General features: G+C 42.9%; 1 protein-coding gene across 2 annotated transcripts in view; it reads left to right on the forward strand.

Moving 5' to 3' along the window:
- Window positions 1-21,003, forward strand: part of FNDC3A (fibronectin type III domain containing 3A) — a 185,162-nt gene that overhangs the window by 51,696 nt on the left and 112,463 nt on the right. The window contains exon 1 of one of the 2 annotated variants that reach the window (XM_018560142.1): window positions 16,666-16,824. The exons of the other annotated variant lie outside the window; for it this stretch is intronic. Within the exon in view, the coding sequence (XP_018415644.1) occupies window positions 16,813-16,824 (12 nt within the window). The 5' untranslated portion in view covers window positions 16,666-16,812. Of the gene's footprint in view, window positions 1-16,665; window positions 16,825-21,003 lie in introns of those variants that run through there. 2 annotated transcript variants of the gene reach the window in all.

Raw genomic sequence — 21,003 nt, forward strand, 5'->3', positions numbered from 1 at the left:
CTCCCTCGTGGTGACTGCTTCCTGGCCAATCAGGAAGCCGGGCAGCATGTAATGACTCGCCGCCCAGCTTCCTGATTGGTCAGGAAGCTGGCCAATCTGAAAGCCGGCTTCATGCTCCCTTGTTACCTGGTGAGGAGGGAGCATGGAGCCAGCCTTCTGGCCAATCAGGAAGCCGGGTGCAGTGTAATGACTGTCCGCCCGGCTTCCCGATTGGTTGGGAAGCTGGCCAATCAGAAAGCCAGGTGGCAAGTCATAACCTGCACCCTGGCTCCCTGATTGGCCGGAAAGCTGGCTCCATGCTCCCTCGTCACTTAGGCCTTGTTCACACCAAATGCAGACCAGATCCGGTCAGGTTTCTGCACACGCAGTGTAGTGGGCGTTTTAGACGCGTTTTTGATGCGTTCCAGATCCGGAGCAGGTAAAATAGGGCTTGCCGCATTTTTTTCCTCTGGTCTGGATCCGCACGCTGCGATGTGAACTGGAGGTCAAAATACCATAGGAATACATTGGACGCAGTTTTGATCCGGTCTGCACCTGCTCTGGTCCGGATCTGCTCCGCGCTTGGTGTGCACAAGGCCTAAGGCAAGCCATATTTTACCTGCTCTGGATCTGGTCTGGAACGCATCAAAAACGCATCTAAAACTCAAACGCATGCAAGTGCCTGAAAGTCCATGTTAAACTTAAAAAAAAAAAAAAACCGTACCTAAACGCGGCACAACCCACTACACTGCGTGTGCAGAAACCTGACCGGATCTGGTCTGCATTTGGTGTGAACAAGGCCTAAGTGAAGAGAGAGCTTGGAAACGGCTTCCCTGCTATTCAGGAAGCCAGCTGGTGAGTCATTACATGCTGCCCGACTTCCTTAATGGGACTTCTGGTATCAGCGAGTACTGGGAAGAAAATATCGGTACTCTATACCAAAAAAAACGGTATCGTTGCATCCCTAATTTAGTTCATGTACAATGTTCTGAACAAGTTTAATTTAAAGCTAACCTCCAGGCACAGGGCGCAAAGCCTGCAGAAAACGACAAAAGGGGGCGGTTACAAGACCAGCCCCCTTCACAAGGAGAGAGCACAGCAGTGACTGGTCTTAATTATAGGAAGCTCCTGTGTAGAGGAAAGGTTTCACACTGTGTTACTGCACAGATCTGGAAGAAATACACAAAGCATGGCTCTCTTGTATTTAGACAATATTTGCTTATCCCAGAGTTCAGCTTTAATACTTAGCTTGTGGAGGACAAGGAAAATTTTGGCTGCATTATTTCTCGCTGCCTACTTGACCTCGCAAATTAAATCCCCAATCCATTACCACTACTTCCCCTAGAACTGTGTGAGGTGAATCACTTGAATGTAATTGATAATTTCCCATCATTATAGTAATGCAATACATTCATTACAGAGCTGACCCATGACAGTTCGATCAGTCACAGAAAACAATTACTTGGCATTCTATCAGAGATGCTGAGAATATACGTACATGAATTTGTTCTTTTAGTCACTAAACACAATTGATGAATATTCACTAGCAAACGCATAATAGTTTTTACTTTATAAGTAACCACTCCTAAAAAGATTTGATACTTCATCACATTTGTTTCTACAGGGGCCACCACTTTTGATCATGATTCTTCGGTTGCTTAGAGCTGGCTGTGGCTGCAATGGTTACCAAGAGAAGGCCCTGTGCACACATGCATTATAGTGGTTCTGGTACCTGCCTATTGCTCATAGGTACTACCTGTAGAAACAGATTAAAGGAGAACTATGGGGTTAGGGCTTTTCCCCATAGTTCTCCTTAGGGTAAGGGGAGGACACAAACTAGCATCCGCCCGTCACCCTAGGCTCAGTATACGGCGAGCTTCAGCTCGCCGTATACTGAGACGCCGCAGCCGGAGCGGATCCCGACATCGATGTCGAGATCCGCCCAGCTGCGTGAGTGACAGCTAGCTCTGCCTATCTAGAGGCAGAGCCAGCTGTACCCTCCCCCGTCCGTTCCGCCAGTCAGCGCTGGAGGATCGGAGGGGGGAATCCAGCCCCTCCCCTGTCACGGCAGAGAGCCGTGACAGGATCGAGAGGTGAGCGAACGCCGGTATATGTTCGCTCACCTCCCGATCTACTGAGCCGACCTGTGACAGTCTCATTGTCACAGGTTGGCTAGAACTATGAGGTGAGTGAAAAGCACTCACCCCATAGTTCTCCTTTAAGTCAAGAAGTGTAGTACATGCATAAACTCCGCACTGACTTGCTTTAGGGATGGATGCTCTATGCAATTTTAATACAGCCATTATTGTCTGCATGTACATAGCCTTGGATCTGGTATAAGGTAACTATACTTAGCAACAGCGTGCAGAAGCTTCTAGTCCAAACATGACCTAATTTAGCAAGGGCAGTTGGTAGATAGAATCTAACTGTACATGTTTGACAAAGGCTGCGTTCACACCTGAGCGGAGCTTTTATAGGTGATTTACAGCATTTTTATTGTATTTTATTTATCTTTATGGCATATCAAATTCATATTCAGAATAAGCTTTATTGACAGGACCAAATACATTTTAACATTGCCAAAGCATATGGGCATAAAGCATATTCATGTTTTAGCCAATAGCAAGATAGGTACTAGTATAAGGAGATAGTTCTTTAGCTCAAGGCTAAACTTCATTTTTGAGGTGGATTCAGGTGAAAAAAACGCCCCATTCTGCTAATGCCCCTTTTTGAGCTTCGGGCGTCGAGCTACAGGCATATGAGTACTTGTATCTGAGCCGACACTATTTTAAAGCATGGGATTTTGGTTGTTGGGCGTTATGGAGCTCTAAGAATCAAGACACAAAATGCTCAGGTGTCAATCAGGGCTAAGAGTTCATGTGGTTCTAACTAAATTTAAATGTTGCCTTTTTGATTCTGTACATCAGTCTTTGGGAGTGAAACACCATTCAACTGATTTGAAAGCAATTGTCACTGGAGCAGGAGGAGAGGGGACGCTTTCCTATGGGGTTACTTAGTCCATTGACAACTGTTGTAGGTGTGGTCTACCCTTGCTTTGTGTAAACTTCCTCTTATAGCATGCATTGTGTCTGACAGATAGGAAAGCTTCTCAATGGCTACCCTGACAACAATGAAACCTGAGAGAAGATGTAACCCTTCCCCTACTACCCAAAACAATAAAAAGGGCTTGGCTGCAGTAACCATATACGAAATCTTACAGACAACCTAAACCGAGCATAGCCAAAAGTAAGATTTCCTCAAATACCTTACAACAGAGTTGGGATCACACAGCTGATACGTTACTGATGAGTCCAAGCTGTGGTGAAAGGTAGGTTCTGTGTGAGGCTAAAGTACTGATAGGCTCCCTCAGTGCCGGTCCTACCTTTTTGTAATGAGACTTGGACCTGGAAGCATCAGTGAATCATGGTCTAAGGTCTCGTTCACACCTAGGCGTAATGCATATGCGCGTCTGTCGCGCGTTTTTTACCGCGATTCGCGGTAACAGTCGCGCGTTTCCGAAGGCTACTTGGCTGTATCCCAATGGAAACGCGCAACAAAACGGCCCAAAGTAGTACCTGTACCTTTTCAGGCGTGGGCCGCTTTGTAGCGCGTTAGGGACGGGCGGAAATACGCCAAGGTGGGAACGAGACCATTGAACACAATGGGATTTATATTTTTAAGCGTTTTGTAGAGCGTTCGTCGAGCGTAGAACGCGCTACAAAACGTTCAGGTGTGAACGAGGGCTTAGATTCTCAGTAGCCTCCATTCTTATATAAGTATTTGAGAATCTTTATGTAATTAGATATGGAACAGCAAGGGGGCAATGGTTCCACTGCTTTTGAGGAAGTGCACTTTATCCATGCAAGATGGCTGTAAGCATTGGGGGCAATATGTGATTACCTGATTCTTATATTCATGGTCTCCTATGAGGGACAAGGACTGCAAATGTTTCCCACATGTGAACCACATAGGTTACAACTTCTGTTCTTCCTGCATTGGGGACACTGAATGTGGCTTCAGCACTGTCTTGCAAATTTTAGAACCTATATTTATATCTTTGATGTCCAGTTTTATTGTATTTATTACATATTAATTTCAAGGCTTTGTATTTGAAAAAAGTTTACTATTGATGACCTATGCTGGCAACCATTGGAAGGTCACTGGCCACGGCAGCCTCCTGCACACAGCATGTTCTCCAGAAATCCCTCTCCTAGACTAATGCCTGTATTACCATTATGCACCCAGACAGCTTGGCAGGAGCCAATTTTTGAACAGAAATGCTGGTCTAGTTGCATCCCATGGCATTTTCTAGCTGGCTATAGCCAACTTTAGCTCGGTAGCCTTGTGACATTATTCACATTACTAACTCATTGGGTTGAGTTTTGCATGTCTGGAGTTTCTCAGGCTGGTTGTACCAGGATGGACAGGAGATGAGATATCTGATATGTCGCCAGAACTGTGAATTCCTTGAAGATGAGCTGGTACTTGGGCATGTCTGCCCAAGCATCTCTCCTCTCTGGTCTATGGAGATTAATGTGTATGCTCAGGCAACCAATTGTGCAGGTTTACCCGACAGTTAATACACGTGTCTCCGATGCTCATATGGAATGGAATTTATCAAAAGTGGAGCCGACGGAGTCTGCAGCAGATGTCCATGACAACCAATCAACTTCTTTATTTAATTTTCAAATCTTAACTGAGCAAACTGAAGAGAGAAGCTGATTGGTTGCTATGGGCAACTGCCCCAGGTTCTGTCTGCTCCAGTTTTGATAAATTCCCCTCATTGTGTCTACATATCTAAATTCCCTTTTACGTGTCAATATTAATTTGTGTATCTTTTTTCAGACTTGGTGGTATCGGGTAGGGGGTGTATGCTCCTCCCTTCCATGTTTTTTCCATAGCAATTATTTTCTTCTTAGATCCTTCTGTAATGATCTGTTTCACATGGTTTGGATTATTATATGACATGAATAAAAACATTGCTGCTTTGATCTTTCTTGAGGTCCTTGTCATAAATTGTATTCTCATCTCTATGGCATATCTGTTGCCACTTAAGGTATTTTTTTATGTAGCGTTTGCACAGTAATGTTCTTGTAGTAGAGTTTCTATGTGATCTTGTATAGATGAATAGATTTATCTCAGGAATGCTATAATACCCAGAATCCGTTCATCATTTCCCCAGAATAGCTTCTCTAAGATTTTGGTGTATTTTGGGTATTAAGATGAATTCACTTGGAAATATTTAAGGAAAAGGATAATGGGTTTGGTCGGGTTTTTTTAAAATAACTTTGCGTATAAATATGTGTGTAATGTTTTACAATTTATGTAAACCCTAAGTCCCTGTTCACACCTGGGCGTTTTGACGCTGAAAGCTTAAAGTGACATTAAACTGCTGCTCTTCCTTTTAAATCCTTGTGTCTTCTCATGCTGGGGGAGAACTTCCCTTTGCAGCTGAGTGCCTCTTCCTGTAGTGCTGGCTCAGGTTGTGAACCTACACACAGACACCATGTATCCATTCCATAGACAAGGCAGTCTGCTGCAAAAAAGAAGTTGCATGAGAACAGATACAGATTTAAAAGGAATTTTTTTCAACTTTGCCTTGACATATGCTTTAAAGGAGAACTATGTGGTTAAGGCTTTTCCCCATAGTTCTCCTTAGGGTCACGGGAGGACACAAACTAGCGTCCTCCCGTCATCCTAGGCTCAGTATACCGCGAGCTGTAGCTGCTGCTCGGGGTATCTTGAGACGCCACAGCTGAAGCGGATCCCGAAAATTGTGCCGGGATCCGCCCTGCTGCATGACTGACAGCTGGCTCTGCCTATCTAGAGGCAGAGCCAGCTGTACCCTCCCTTGTCCGTTCCGACAGTCACCGCTGGCGGAGAGCGGGGAGGGGGGAATCCAGCCCCTCCCCTGTCAAAATAGAGAGCCGTGACAGGATCGAGAGGTGAGCGAACGCCGGTATGTGTTCGCTCACCTCCCGATCTACTGAGCCGACCTGTGACAGTCTCATTGTCACAGGTCGGCTAGAACTATGAGGTGAGTGAAAAGCACTCGCCTCATAGTTCTCCTTTAATACAGACCTTTACCCATATCTTTAAAATAACAACAAACACACCTTTTTAGAAATGTTTAGTAATGACAATCTACACACACAGACTTCTAGATAATTGCCGGCTTTGTATATCTTATTTCTCTTTTCTTCCCCAGTCTTCTGATGGTGGCCATGTTTACTAAGGGCAGATCTAGGGTTGCCACCTGTCCCAGGATTCACCCGGACAGTTCGGGTTTTGAATGCTCTGTCCAGGTTTCATGGCAGCAGAAACCCGGACACAAGATGTCAGGCAGACAGGAGCAACCAAAATTAAGATAGGGGCTACTAGAGTGTTCGGGTTTCGCTTGAAGAAAAGGTGGCAACCCAAGGCAGATCACTAGATCTCCTTTTACTTCCTGGATTTCTGGCACATGTGACTAGGACATGTGACCATGCACATCATCTCAGGGAAGGAAAATGCCTTTGTGAGATTACAGATGAGATTTCCCAGCAATGCTCTGCTAAGGAAATCCCAGTGTGCATTGCTTTGTCAAATTGAAGTCATTTACACTTTCAAAGCAGGAAGTGAATGCTCTGCAAGTGTCAGTATTTCACAGTCACAGCATTTTACACCTGACATGTCTATGTTATTATTTATCATCCTACATACTGTAGATGGATGCATTGGTAGAATCTGATTTTTTGAGTGTAAAGGTCCGCTTTAAAAATAAAGTATTTTCATTTAAGACAGGATAATATTTGTAAAGCATACCTGATGAAAATCATTGACAGTTTGTGGCACACAGCTCATATAGTTTATCGGTATGGAAAAGCCTTTGCCAGATGCTAACTGATAGAATAAGCATTTCTTTTTGCTGTTTGATGTTCTCCATATTTTTATTTTGAGGTTGCATTCTAAGAGGACTTCCTACAGCCACATTTTACTGGGACTAGATATTGTTGCCATGTTTTGGCCATTCTGGCCAAAGTGCCCGTGTTTGCGTGATACCTCCCCACCAGGCATGTATACTTGCCCAGCCACAATCCTTCACCTCCTTCCTGCACCACCAGAGCCCTCATTATTGGAGTGCTGCTCCTAGTTGTGGAGGAGCATGTGACCTCCTGTATATGACAGTGCTTCAACCTAATGTGGAGGAGGTTCCCTAACGTCATTCTCTGTTCTAACCTCTGACATCAGGCAGCACAGAAAATGATACCGGCTGGAATGTTTCAGAGGGGTGGTGGTGAGGAAGTTAACCTGGGTAAGTACAGATGTCTGACAGGAAGGGCTATGTATATACAGCTGTAGACAAATTGGTTGGTACCCTTCCATGATAAAAGCAGAACCCACAGTTTTCTCTGAAACTTGTGACTTGAAACTGACAAATGTAATTGGCACCCATCCCGGTTATTCAATAATTTTGATAAAAATCAGACTTTACTCTTAATTTTTGATTTAGCAGATTCTCTTATGTAATAAAACAAATGAAAATGGCATGAACACAAATAATGGGACCCTAAAGGAGAACTATGAGGTGAGTGAAAATCACTCAGCCTCATAGTTAAAGCCGACGTGTGACCATGAAACTGTCACACGTCGGCTCTATAGATCAGGAAGTGAGCGAACACATACCGTCGCTCGCTCACTTCTCGATCATCTCTCTGCAGAGAGCAGTGACTGCCAGTCACGGCTCCCTGCAGGTATTCCCCCTCCCTGCTCCGATCCTCCATCGCTGACTGGAGGAACGAACGGGGGAGGGGGCAGGTACAGCTGGCTCTGCCTCTAGATAGGCAGAGCCAGCTGTCACTCACGCAGCTGGGTGGATTTCGACCGTAATGCCCGGATCTGTCCCGGCTGCGGCGTTCTCAGTATACCGGGAGCTGTAGCTCGCTTAAGAGAACTATGGGGAAAAACACTTACCAGATAGTTCTCTTTTAACTTAATATTTTGTTGCATAACCTTTTGGAGGCGATCACTTTAAACAAGCAATTTCTGTACCTCTTAATGAGACGTCGCAGGTTTGAAGTGCATCTTATCCAGACTGCATGTTTCAGCTCTTTCTATAGATGTTCAATAGGATTTAGATCAGGGCTCATAGGCCACTTTAGAATAATCCAATGTTTGTTCTTGCATGTATTTAGCTCTGTGTTTTGGGTCATTATCCTGTTGGAGGACCCATGAGCGCTTTTTAACACTTGGAAGTATGTTTCCCTCCACAATTGCTTGATAGCCTTAAGATTTCATCATTTCATGCACAGAAGTGAGGCATGGGTCCTCCTGGGTCTTCTTCAAAAGCAGCATGAATGGAGGAAACTGCCACTGCGGCTTTAGAGCTTTGACAGTCCGCTCCACAGGCTGTTAAAATACAGTAAATTCGCCATTATTGGCACTCGAGCAACCACTTTTTTTTTATTTTTTTTTTCTGTGGTTGCTTGATGAACATGTGCACACTAACAAATTTATGTTTGCAACTAGGCTATGTTTGGCAACTGAATGTAAACAATGGGGAGCAATAGCCAGCCTGCTATTGGCTATTTCAAATTGCTATAGCCAAAAGGAAGGCTGGCTGTTGCACCCGCCCACTGAGCAGAAGAGTGGACCTGAGAGAGAACTTTCTCTCTCAGGCCCGCTTCTCTGCTCAGTGGGTGGGAGACTGTAGTTTCTGGTTGCTTGAACTACAGCCAACAGTAATAGCAGTTATCCGGCATCTACCATACCCCATGGATGCCGAATAACTGGGAGTTCACTCTATTAGAACAGTGCCTGCATCCATTTGTTTTTTTCCCAGCACCCATTCGATTTTTTAATGGAAGGATGTTGGGCTGGAGCCAGCAAGCAGGGCGACCCACTGACCCACCTAATATTACAAATAAACATTTAATATCTGCCAGAGAATTCCCATCCCCTTTTTGGCAGACTGGCTCTCATGGAAACCTAGGACTGAGAGTCACTGCAAAGAGTCAATCGGTTCTGTTTGTAAATGGGTGTCACTTTAAACTTCTGAGCTCTGTAAATGTGCATATTTTTAATGGAGAGGTAGATTACCACGTACAAATAGAACATAATGCTGTACTCAATAAAAATCTGCAATATTTGATATGTGCCCTATCAAGAACAAAAGACCATTGTGATGATAATAAATTAAAAGTAAAAAAGAAAAAAAAAGCTGTTGCAATACCTTGCCTAATATTTAGCCCTTTGCTACCCTATGAGCTGTCTATTTATTTTGCTGCTGGAACAGTTTGTAAAATGCTGAAAGATCATGATGTATAGTAATACTGTGCCATTTCTATAACTTTTTATATTTGGGTTATCCTGTCCTGATAGTGTATTCACAGCAAATCAGCGACAAGGATGCCTCCTGTGAGTATTCCAGCTGTCACATTGCTGGAGTGGGCGATTTATCAAGCCATGTCTCGTGTGGTTTTTGAAATGATCACAACAGAGCAAAACACACTAGAAAGAGAATTTAAAAAGCAGCCCAGCCAGACACTGTCCGGCAAGGCTCACTTCAGCTTTTCTGCTGATACGTTCAGATCCTTTCATTTTCATCAAAAACTGTATAAATGCTTTTAACAAGTTTTCCATTGCCTCGATTGTCTTGTGAACAACTAGTGCTACTTCAAATATGTGTATAACAAAACTGTGTCTGTTGTATAGCATGAATGTTTAAGGGATGGTGTGTGTATGCATACTACGGTGCACAATACTGCATGAGTTTGGTGTGGATGTAACCTAAATATGTGTTGTTTAATAAACGTGTTGCCTGTCATATTTTACCTTCATAGTTATGCTGCTTAAAACTCCAGCATATGTAACTTTGCTTATTAGAAAAAATGGTATTAGGAAATTGGCAGTTGTGCATACGCATATAACGCACGCGCGCGCACACACGCCATTTTTTAAATTTCAACTCCCTCCCCTTAGCTCCTGCGGTTGGAACCCTACTGACATCATCAAGGACCCATAGCCCTGTATTATATGTGAGGACGCAGAGGGACAGTCCACAAGGTAAAGCCTAGGGGAGATGAGGAGATCATCAACTGCCAGGGGAGTGGGGACTTAGTAAGTAAAACTGCTTTTCCACAAACCCTTGACCTAAACCAGCATTTAACTGTTGCAGTGTAGGGATAGCCCCACTGCAAGGGGAGTTTTGTGGTTTTCCTGGCTTTTAAACTATAGCAATGTGGTGAATGTAACAGCAACTTGGAAGCATAACCGTGTCTCCTTAAACATATTTTGGTTTTGTACCTTGTCTGCTGAACTGTGATTTTTATCTGCTCAGTGGAGAATGAAATGGATGTTACTGCCCCAGCAAAAAAAAAAAAAACTTTGAGGCTTTCCATGTGATGAAGCTTGGGTTGGAGGAACAAACCATTGCTCTTCAGTGCACAGATATATGTTCCCGGGCTAAAATACTGTATGAGATATGTCCCAAATGTGGTAGGGAAGCTACTGGAAAAGTGGCATGATTTATTAGTCAACTGTTATTTCTGTCTGCACATGTCTAGCTAAGAAGTGCTTTTTATTGGGCACCCCACATTTGAGAACAAAATTTATAAAACGGGGTGCACTGATGTGTATGGAGTATGTGTAGTACACTGGTGCTGGTGGAGGGGAAGGAGCGTTCGGCCAAAGGTAAGTACAGCAAGTGGGTGGGAAAGAGAGGGCCAGATTGGAGGGGTAATTCCATTTTCCCAAATGCATGTGGGCAAGTGGAATTACCATTTACATTGTAGGGTAGAAGTCTTTCCTAAGGGGGAAAAAATACAAAATACATGCTTTTACCTTTTTCCTAGTTTCATCTTTGTTACTGGGACATGACTTTTCCTACCTTCAGGGCACTTATCTGTGAGACTGCTTTAGTGACCATTGAGTGAAGTCTTAATAAATGGGGATGGGGTGGGGGTGGGGTGCCAGATAGTGGAGCTTTGCCATGAAGCTGGGTAAGATTAAACCCCTCCAATCCCCCAGGACTTGAATATATTTAGGTGACCTACAGCTCAATTATGATTTTTGTATGGCCAATCTGCAGCATGCTTCTTGTATCTAAAATCTTCTTAGTTCTGTTCATCTTCTCTGCATGCAAGGCATTCCATACAGTTCGGTCAAAGACCTGTCTGCATTTGAGCAAGAAGCAGGGTGCAGTGCTGGATAGAGTCCAAAGAGATACTGTGTAGTATATTACAAAAAATGCTGGAAAAAAGAAACGTGGGAAAAAAAAAGTAGATTCAAATTTTGTATATTTTTCAAGCTTTTCTGAACTTCAGAAAAGGGAGATTTTTTTTTTAACTGAAAATAGGAATAAAGAAAAGGGACAAACATAATCCTGTTATATATGAAAACAGTAGTATATGCATGTTGTATTTAAAAATGGAAGCAGGTGCGCTGGGCTGGTGAGTCAAAATGTGAAATATTTGGCTGTGTCAGTTTGTTAGCCGAAGGTCTAGAGCAGTGGTGGCGAACCTTGGCACTCCAGCTGTTTTGGAACTACAAGTCCCATGAGGCATTGCAAGGCTCTGACAGCCACAGATATAACTCCCCAGAGGCAGATGCATGTTGGGATTTGTAGTTTTGGAACAGCTTGAGTGCCAAGGTTCACCACCAGTGGTCTAGAGAGCGGCACAATAAAGAGTGTCTGCAGCAACAGTGAAGCATGGCGGAGGTAGCTTGCAAGTCTGGGGCTGCATTTCTGCCAATAGAGTTGGAGATTTGGTTAGGATCAATGGCGTCCTCAATGCTGAGAAATACAAGCAGATACTTATCCATCATGCGATACCATCAGGGAGGCTTGTGACTGGCCCCAGAATTTATTCTGCAGCAGGACAACGACCCCAAACATACAGCCAATGTCATTAAGAACTATCTTCAGCGTAAAGAAGAACAAGGAGTCCTGGAAGTGATGATTTGGCCCCCATAGAGCCCTGATCTCAACATCGAGTCTGTCTGGGGTTACATGAAGAGACAGAAGGATCTGGGGCAGCCGACATCCGCAGAAGATCTGAGGTTAGTTCTCCAAGATGTTTGGAACAACCTACCTGCAGAGTTCCTTCAAAAACTGTGTGCCAGTGTACCTAGAAGAATCAATGCCGTTTTGAAGGCAAAGGGCGGTGACCAAATATTGATTATGATTTGGATTTCTCTTTTGTTCATTTACTTTACATTTTGTTAATTGATCAAAATAAACTATAAACACTTTTATTTCTGAAAGCAGTCTTACTTTACAGCACCTTTTTTACACCTGTCCAAAACCTTTGCACGTTACTGTATATCTAAAAAAAAAACTTGTGTGCAGCAAATTCGCAAATTCAACTGCTCTATGTGGTACCTTCAGTGAATGGAAAAATGGGTTCTTGATCCAAGGGGGAAATAAGCAAATGATTTAGGTTACTGATAGTAGTCCATGTATTATGCTTTTGTCAACACAGCTTGTTGGCTTGCAGTTTGCACAGGAAAGCTGAAATTGAAAAGCTTTTAGAGATGTTACATGTTAACAAATGATTTGGAATAGTTTTTTAGTGCAATACACCCAGTATAAAATGTACACAGGAAAACACTAATTTGCAAAGTTGAACAAGTTCTGACTTAAAGAATACAATGATTATCCAACATATTATATATTTTATATATAGGGACAGAGACATCAATACAACTTAGACAGAGGTTCCAACACTTCTACTTTAAAAGTTCAGAAACGTTTTGGCCTTGCACATACTTGGATAACTTCAACATGGAGTCTAGCAAAGGTTCATTATTTATAAACATTTTATTATCCATGCAGTTATGGATACGGATACAGTGTATGTTCTTTACTTTTAGGGCTGCAACAACTAATCGACTAAATCGATTTATAACCGATTATTGAAAAAGTTGTCAACTTTTTCAATTGTCGATTAATCTGATTCCGATTAGTTGGTCCTGTTCACGGCTCCACACACACTGCGCGCCGCACCTCCTTCCCACCTCACGCTCGCCTATGCCAGACCCGCCCGCATCCACGCTCCACACGCCGCAACTCTTCCCCGCCTCACGCGCCGCAACTCTTCCCCGCCTCACGCTCACCGCCCGCCCACATCCACGTTCGGCACAGGGACGCGGGGAGAAGTAAGGAGGAGCAGGTGTGGGGGGATGACAGCCGCCGATAGTCAGGCCCGATCTCAGAAGGAAGTTGCTGGAAGACTGCTCAGGTAAGCCTGCACTTTCCCATACATGGTGCTCTATAATGTATTGCTGGGATTTGTATTCCTCTATAGCTGATGGTACATTGTGCTATAATATTATACAGAACAATGTACCAGCAGCTATAGAGGATTACAAATCCCAGCAATACATTGTACACTGTATGTATAATGTATTGCTGGGATTTGTTGTATTACTCTATAGCAGGTGGTATTCTGCATTGCGCTGTATAGAGGACTACAAATCCCAGCAATAATACATTATACAGCGCAATGCAGAATATCACCAGCTATAGAGGAGTACAACAAATTCCAGCATTAATACATTATACAGTGGTGCAATGCCGAATACCACTAGCTATAGAGGACTACAAAACCCAGCAATAGTACATTATACAGCGCAATGCAGAATACCGCCAGCTATAATGTACTATTGCTGGGATTTGTTGTATTCCTCTATAGCTGGTGGTATTCTGCATTGTGCTGTATAATGCACTATTGCTGGGTTGTGTAGTCCTCTATAGCCGGTGCCATTCTGCATTGATTGCTGTATAATTTTACACTTTCCTTTTCACTATAGTGCACACCACACTTTTTTTTTCTTTTTTACTTCCACCGCTCCCAGCTTGCTACTGTGATGGACTACAATCCCAATACAAACTAGTAGTTCTATCACTGGAGCCATTTTTAAAAATGTATTTTATTTTATTTTTTTCATCGAACTAAATAATCGGCTAACTAATCGATTTTGAAAATAATCGTTAGCTGCTGCTCTATTTACTTTAAAGGATGTTTAAACCCTCTACTGCTAGCAAGCAGTAGATATATGCAAAAAGTAAAAAAAAATTCTCGAGCGGCCGCAAAGGATCTTGGGGCGCGCACATGTGCAGTTCTCATTCTCGGCAGGGACGTGATGAGGGACGCAAGGTAAGTCTATGGACACGTGCACCCGCATGCAGACACCGCTGGATGGGAGGGACAGAGCAGTCAGCGCTGGATCAGAGAGCCCCCTCGCACCGCTGGAGAGAAGGCTGAAAACATCAGGAAAGAGGAAGATCGGAATAAGAGACATCATTTAAGGTAAGTGCTAACATTAACATTGGGGGGGGGGGGAAATGTTTTGCCTTTTAATGCCACTTTAAGGTTTTGATCTGCTAAACTGATGATTTACAAATGGTTTATTGACCTCTTGCCCAACAGCTCATACATAAATGCGCTTGCAAGAAGGTGGACTTTAATGCCTGGATACCATAAAAGGTTAACTGGCTTCTGTCTAAATTGGCCCTGTATGTATGTATGCATGTCAGATGGGGACTTTAGATTGTAAGCTCCATAACCCCTTAAGGACAAAGGCCTTTTTTTCCATTTTTTTATTTACATGTTATAATCCACATTTTGGGCCTCAAATTACTTAAAACCCCCAAACATATATTTTCTGAAAGCCAAGACCCTGTAGAATAAAATGGTGGCAGTTGCAAGACATTAGCGCAACTTATTATCAAACCCCCAAATTTAGTGAAAAATGCACTTGTTAAATTTAGTGCCTCAAAACACTATATAAAACCATTTAAAAAAAATATATAAAAGATGAGGTTATAACGAGTAAACGGATACCCAACATGCCCAGGTTAAAAATTGTTTGCGTCTGTGAACCTTCAACAGAATTCAATACCCCAAAAAGTCCATAGACGACGCTTTAAAAGCCCCTACAGGTCATCAGTTTAGAGATGCGCATAAATATTGGCCCTAGAATTATTTCTCCCACTCTGGCGTGTGCGGCGATACCCAACAATCGTTTACATATGTAGGCGCACCTCACGCGTATTACGTGACGACGCGTGTGATCGCAGGGGACTTTAACAATTCTTTTTTTTTTAAATTCTTTTTACATTTAATTTAATATTTAAAATTGTTTTTTTTTTTTTTAAACTTTGCTTTTAATTGCTATCACATAGGGGGGCTTACAAGGTGATATTGGGGGTCCAGAAGACCCCTAGTATCACCTTTACACTTGAAATAAGCTATTGAAGTGCAGATTTCACTTCAATAGCTTATAGCTGGGCTTCAGGAGCCCCGCAATGACAGCTATGGGACCGGAAGTGATGCAATACACGTCGCTCCCGGTCCCATAGAACAGGGGGGATATTGGTGAACAGGCGTTCACCACTCTCCTCCACAGCTTCTCGCCGACACCCGAGATGCTGGCCCGGGCCCTCAGGAGGGGCAGTGGAGCTCGAGAAAGACGGCGAGGGTGGCCCGTTTACCGGATCCTAAAAGCGATCTGTCAGCTCAGTCGCTTCTACTGTAAAGCCGGCTCTATAAATCTGAACAGAGTCCACCGGGAGTCTGTTTAACCCCTTCAGGATTCATGACTGGATTATCCCGTCATGGGTTATGAAGGGGTTGAGGGCAGGGACTGATGTGACTGTGCACTATGTAAAGCACTGCGTAAAATTGTTGGCGCTATAAAAATACCTGTAATAAATAAATACAAAGAAATGTTCTCTCTGTGTGTTGTAAAGTAGTCACCGCTCTAAGCTCACTCCTGTGATGGACTACAGTCTTAGGTTTAGTTTAAGCTCCTTGAGGGCAGGGACTGATGTGAATGTACACTATGTAAAGTGCTGCATAAATTGTGGGTGCTATATAAGTACCTGTAATAAATAAATACAAAGAAATGTTCTCTCTGTGTGTTGTAAAGTAGTCACCGCTCTAAGCTCACTCCTGTGATGGACTACAGTCTTAGGTTTAGTTTAAGCTCCTTGAGGGCAGGGACTGATGTGAATGTACACTATGTAAAGTGCTGCATAAATTGTGGGTGCTATATAAGTACCTGTAATAAATATTTTTATATGAGACTTTAGATCAATCTAAAATGTACTCAGTGAAAACCCGCTATCATTTCTCTGTGCGCTGGTAAGTTCCCAGGCATTGGTTATTACTGTGTCTTCCACAATTTACAAGCACGGGACAGGCACCAGCCGTAACACAGCAATCCTGCTCTGCCTACCTGCCCTTTGACTGCAAGCCGGCGATGCTGAAGTGCAGAGTCCCTGTTGCCATGGCAGCCTTCCCATGCCTCTTTTGACTCTGATAAGGGTAGACAGAAAAAAGCTGGGACTTTTATCTTGGCATCAATACTAAATATAAAATATGGTATTACATGGGGGCATTTGGATGCACAAATTCTCCTAAATCCTGACCTTCTGCTGGCTGACGTTGGCTAATCCAGAAACAGATGCTGCCGCAGCTATTTGTTGATTTAGTTTCCATGGAAACCTGATACATTCGTCTACAGCAGGAAGCTCCCTGCACATTGGCTGATGTGATAGGAAGCAAGTCTTGAGGTAGGTATTGATGACTGCACTGATAATTGGTCATACCTTCTAACATTCAGCTTCTTCGTACGTTCATGGACTGCCGGAGAGAGGTCCACAAAAATCTGATGCCATCTAAAATTAGGAGGTAGGTTAGGTTGCCCTGTTCAGCGGAGAAGGGCCCAATGACCTAGACGTCGGTGCTGCTTATCTCACTCTATGCTGAATGGAACAGATTGGACTCTAGAGCCTCCCTGCAGCCTTTGTCAGCGTGCTAACGCCTCTTGAATGAGCAACATCAAAGGATGCGAGCAACAGTAAGTGGAAGTGTTCAGGTTTTCTTCTTTTTTTTTTTTTTCTTTTTCCCCCTCCTGCAGATGCTTTGTTAGACTCACTTGTGCATTATGTCAGATTACAAGCCTGATCGGTTTTGTTAGCAAATGTTTAGCACAAAAAGGCGTCAAAGGGAAGGCTTTGTTAGCGATCCCAAGACACAGTCTGGCTTGGTGCATGTGTTCAGACTAAGTCTTGGGTGGGTTTCTTATGGCCATTGTGTCTCGCCGCAGCCCTGCAGCGCTTTCAGTGGGGTCTGACAAATGGCAAAGTGATGTGTCTGAATGAATCACTGAACTGCCTGGCTTTGGCTGTCTTCCTTAACCATCTAGTCATGTCTGCAACACACGGGCTGGCCATTCAGGCTGAGAAAAGGTTAACGTCATGATTTGTAAAGCTGTGTGTGTCCGTTGGGTATATTACAGACCTTGTAGCATGGTACTTTTTAAATGCATTTAAAGGGAGTGGGAGATAGTTTATGTTGCAGTGTGTTCCATTTGTTTCTATAGTGCACATTCATATTTATCAAACTTTGACTATATTGAGGTCCATCTCTATGGCCAAAAAAAACTGAATATCAGGCTAACCTACACTGAAGCTTTGAATTGGAAGAGAATTGAGAATATCCTCTTCTTGATAAATAATTTGTAACACTTTTGGGAAGAGATTGCTAGTAGAGGTCAGTCTTATGTTTCTAAATGATGAAAATGAAATGTGTAGCTCAGGGCTGGACAAATCCTAGAAAAAGGAGCCAATGCTCCTTAAAAATTATAGCTGGCGCCTAACTTTGAGGTTTTCTTTCGTTGTCAGTGGAGCTGGCTCCAGGAAAAAAAACAACTCCTGCTGGCTTCTAGATTGTACAGACTGGCTCCTGAATTCCATATTAATTTGTCCAGTCTTAGTCTACATGACAGATGAACACTGTGACGTTGCTGAGACAGGTGATCACACTGGACCTCTGGCCTCACTGATGGAGGTACCAAATGGCAGTTATGGGGGGGAGTTGAGGAAGAAACCAAGCAAAATATAAGCAGTTTATACTTAATGGAGTTCTACATTCGCAGCATGTACTACCCTGTTATGACATCAGCACTGTAATAGGAATACATAAGAGTTGTTGTTGATAATGCAATCAAAGCTTACTTGAAGAAAATCTCTTTTATGTAGTGAGTTCTGCCTTCCGTCTGTCCATCACCAACTTCCTGGATTCCCAGAGGGCTTTGCTTCTCTTTCCCTGCTGCTTGATGTGATGCAATCTTGATTTCTCCAGACTACATATCCCATCATGCATTGCTTCAAAAGATACCCTTTAATCTCAAAATCCAAACAAACAGGGGAAAAAAGGAGTTTCGCAATAAGTGACAAGTATATGAACTAAGCTCCTGGGTTTCAAAAAATGTATTCAAAACAACAATATCCCCTTGACATACAGGTGAAACTCGAATAATTAGAATATCGTGCAAAGTTCATTTATTTCACTAATGCAACTTAAAAGGTGAAACTAATATATGAGATAGACTCATTACATGCAAAGCAAGATAATTCAAGCCGTGATTTGTCATAATTGTGATGATTATGGCTTACAGCTCATGAAAACCCCAAGAACCCCAAATCCACAACCTCAAAAAAGTAGATTACATGCAATCAATAAAACAAGGATTGTACATAGAACAATATCGGACCTCTGAAAAGTACAAGCATGCATATGTACTCAGTACTTGGTTTGGGCCCCTTTTGCAGCACTTACTGCAATTACTTTTGCACAATATTCTAATTATTCAAGTTTCACCTGTAGAAATCCCACATTTGGACCTCCAAATGTGGGATTTCTATGTCAAGGGGATATTGTTGTTTTGAATAATCTCAAAATCCCCATAATAGGTTCCAAAAAGTATATGCTAGTCAGAACTGAAAATAATACTTGAAATGCACATAATTGGCACCACCTGCTCAGGACTTCAGGGTTTTACCCAAGCAGTGCTGTAGTCAAGAGGCCACCTCTCTCCCTCTTCCCCTGACCCTGTGAGTTCAAAAGGTTTACGCGTTTCTGGGGCATGCCCCCTTCATCAGAACCTCTTCTGATGAACCTCTTCTGATGAAGGGGGTTTTGATGAAGAGGGCGTGCCCCAGAAACGCGTAAACATTTTGAACTCACGGGCAGAGGACGCTGATGCTACACATCTTTTCAGACTCCCTCTGCTAGAGGTTTCGAGTTCCGTCGATCCTTATATGCTTTTTTACTACCGACTTTCTGTAAGTACAATTCAAGTTGTGTGTTTGTTTTTACACTATGGAGGTGCTCTTTTTTTCTTTCTTTGTTTCCCAGATTGGTGGTCCATGTGACCCGTGGGAGCTGCCTCTACTGTATTTTTACCTTCGATATAGCTGGCCCGCTTTTCAGTATTGTTTTTTGTTGTTTGGTCACATGTCCTAGTCACGTGTCAGAGGTCCAGGAAGTAAAGAGAGATCTAGTAACCTGCCTCAGTAAAAATGGCCACTGTGAGAAGAATGGGGAGTAAAAGGGAATGCAAAGAATAAAAAGCCAACAATTATCTAGAAGTATCTACCGGTATGTGTTAATTTCCATTACTAAACATTTCTAAAGGTGTGTTCGTTATTTTTGAAGATATGGGTAAAGTTCCTCTTTAAAGTATGCATTGCAGCCACCACCAGTAAGTGGAGAGGCTTAACGGAGTGCTCTAGGAAGTGTTGTAGGAGAGTAGATATGAGCTAGTCTGAGCCGGCCACAATAGCTTTTTAAATCTGGAACATGCAAACAAGTGTCTAGTTTGTTTTACTGTGAGTTCTTGAGGGAGAATTTGAGGGTGACTTTTTTTCCCCCCCAAATCTTTAAATTGGGAAGAGTTCTGGTATTTATTTGTATTTATTTATCACAGGTATTTATGTAGTGCCAACAATTTTATGCAGCGCTTTACGTAGTTGCACATTCACATCAGTCCCTGCCCTCAAGTAGCTTACCATCTAAGGCCCCTATCTCACATACATACATGCATGCATACATACATGCATACATACATAGCCATTTTAGACAGGAGCCCAATTAAATGAGAACTATGAGGTGAGTGATTTTCACTCAACCTCATAGTTCGAGCTGACGTGTGACATTGAAACTATCACAGGTCGGCTCAATAGATGGGGAAGTGAGCAAACACATACCATCGCTCGCTCACTTCTCGATCCTGTCCAAACTCCTTGCAGATAGTGACCTTATCCCCCAGAAGCCAGTTCATTGTTTAGATTTCTAGCTTGCAGTGTGAAAAATAGGCATCTGGCTTCTGATCGGTCACTGGGGGAAATGCTTTAGTTTATCTTTGTATTATGTACAGTGGTGGAATGTGAACTAAATGCTGTATTTTGATTACAGTGTCACCCATGTACCTTTTTTTTAAAGAAAAATTTCCCTGTTGCGCCGTTTCTTCTCACGGCATTTTCTAAGTGAATAGCCAAGGTGACTGTCCCATCCATTGCATGGATTCCATAAGGAAGGCCATGCTGAGTGGGAGGAGTTTTCCCATGCCGTCTTTAAAAAAAAAACATTTTCCCTAGTGAAGTGCCCAGTCTACATGGCAAATCTCTGTTCCCACTGGATGTATTGCAATGTTTTGTCATTGTTTGTGTTATCTTTTACATTGTTCAGAGAGGTTAGAGGGGATTGTTTTCCCTGGGTGCAGAAGAGACAAAATGACTGATCTGTGCTCATGAATATTTATGTCAATCACTACTTAAGGAAATGTGTAGGTCGTTAACTCTAAAGCAGAATTAACTCCGAATAAACACATTACTGAGGGCACAGCATAATAACATTAATTACCAATACTCATTAAAACACGGATTCGTGATTTTTTTTTAGCAAGATTTATGGCTGGATTCTGAAATCCAATGGTTCAGCTCTGTATTTTCTAGTTAAAGTGGAAGTAAAGGCATGAACAAAAAAACAAACAAACAAACATGCTGATCGGCCGGCTTTATGTAGTAGAAAAGTTATTAAAGTTTCTTGATGCCACCAAGTCGTGCACAGACACGGCATATGGAGATAGTAACTCAAGTGCATATGCACAAACATTTGGTCACTGGGGCCTGGCCAATCAAGTGGCCGAAGACTTAAAACTTGAAAGAAGACCAGGAGGAAGATGGAACCGTCA

Source organism: Nanorana parkeri, unplaced genomic scaffold (assembly GCF_000935625.1).
Source record: "Nanorana parkeri isolate BGI_ZX_2015 unplaced genomic scaffold, ASM93562v1 scaffold434, whole genome shotgun sequence".
In the NCBI taxonomy this organism is placed as follows: Eukaryota; Metazoa; Chordata; class Amphibia; order Anura; family Dicroglossidae; genus Nanorana; species Nanorana parkeri.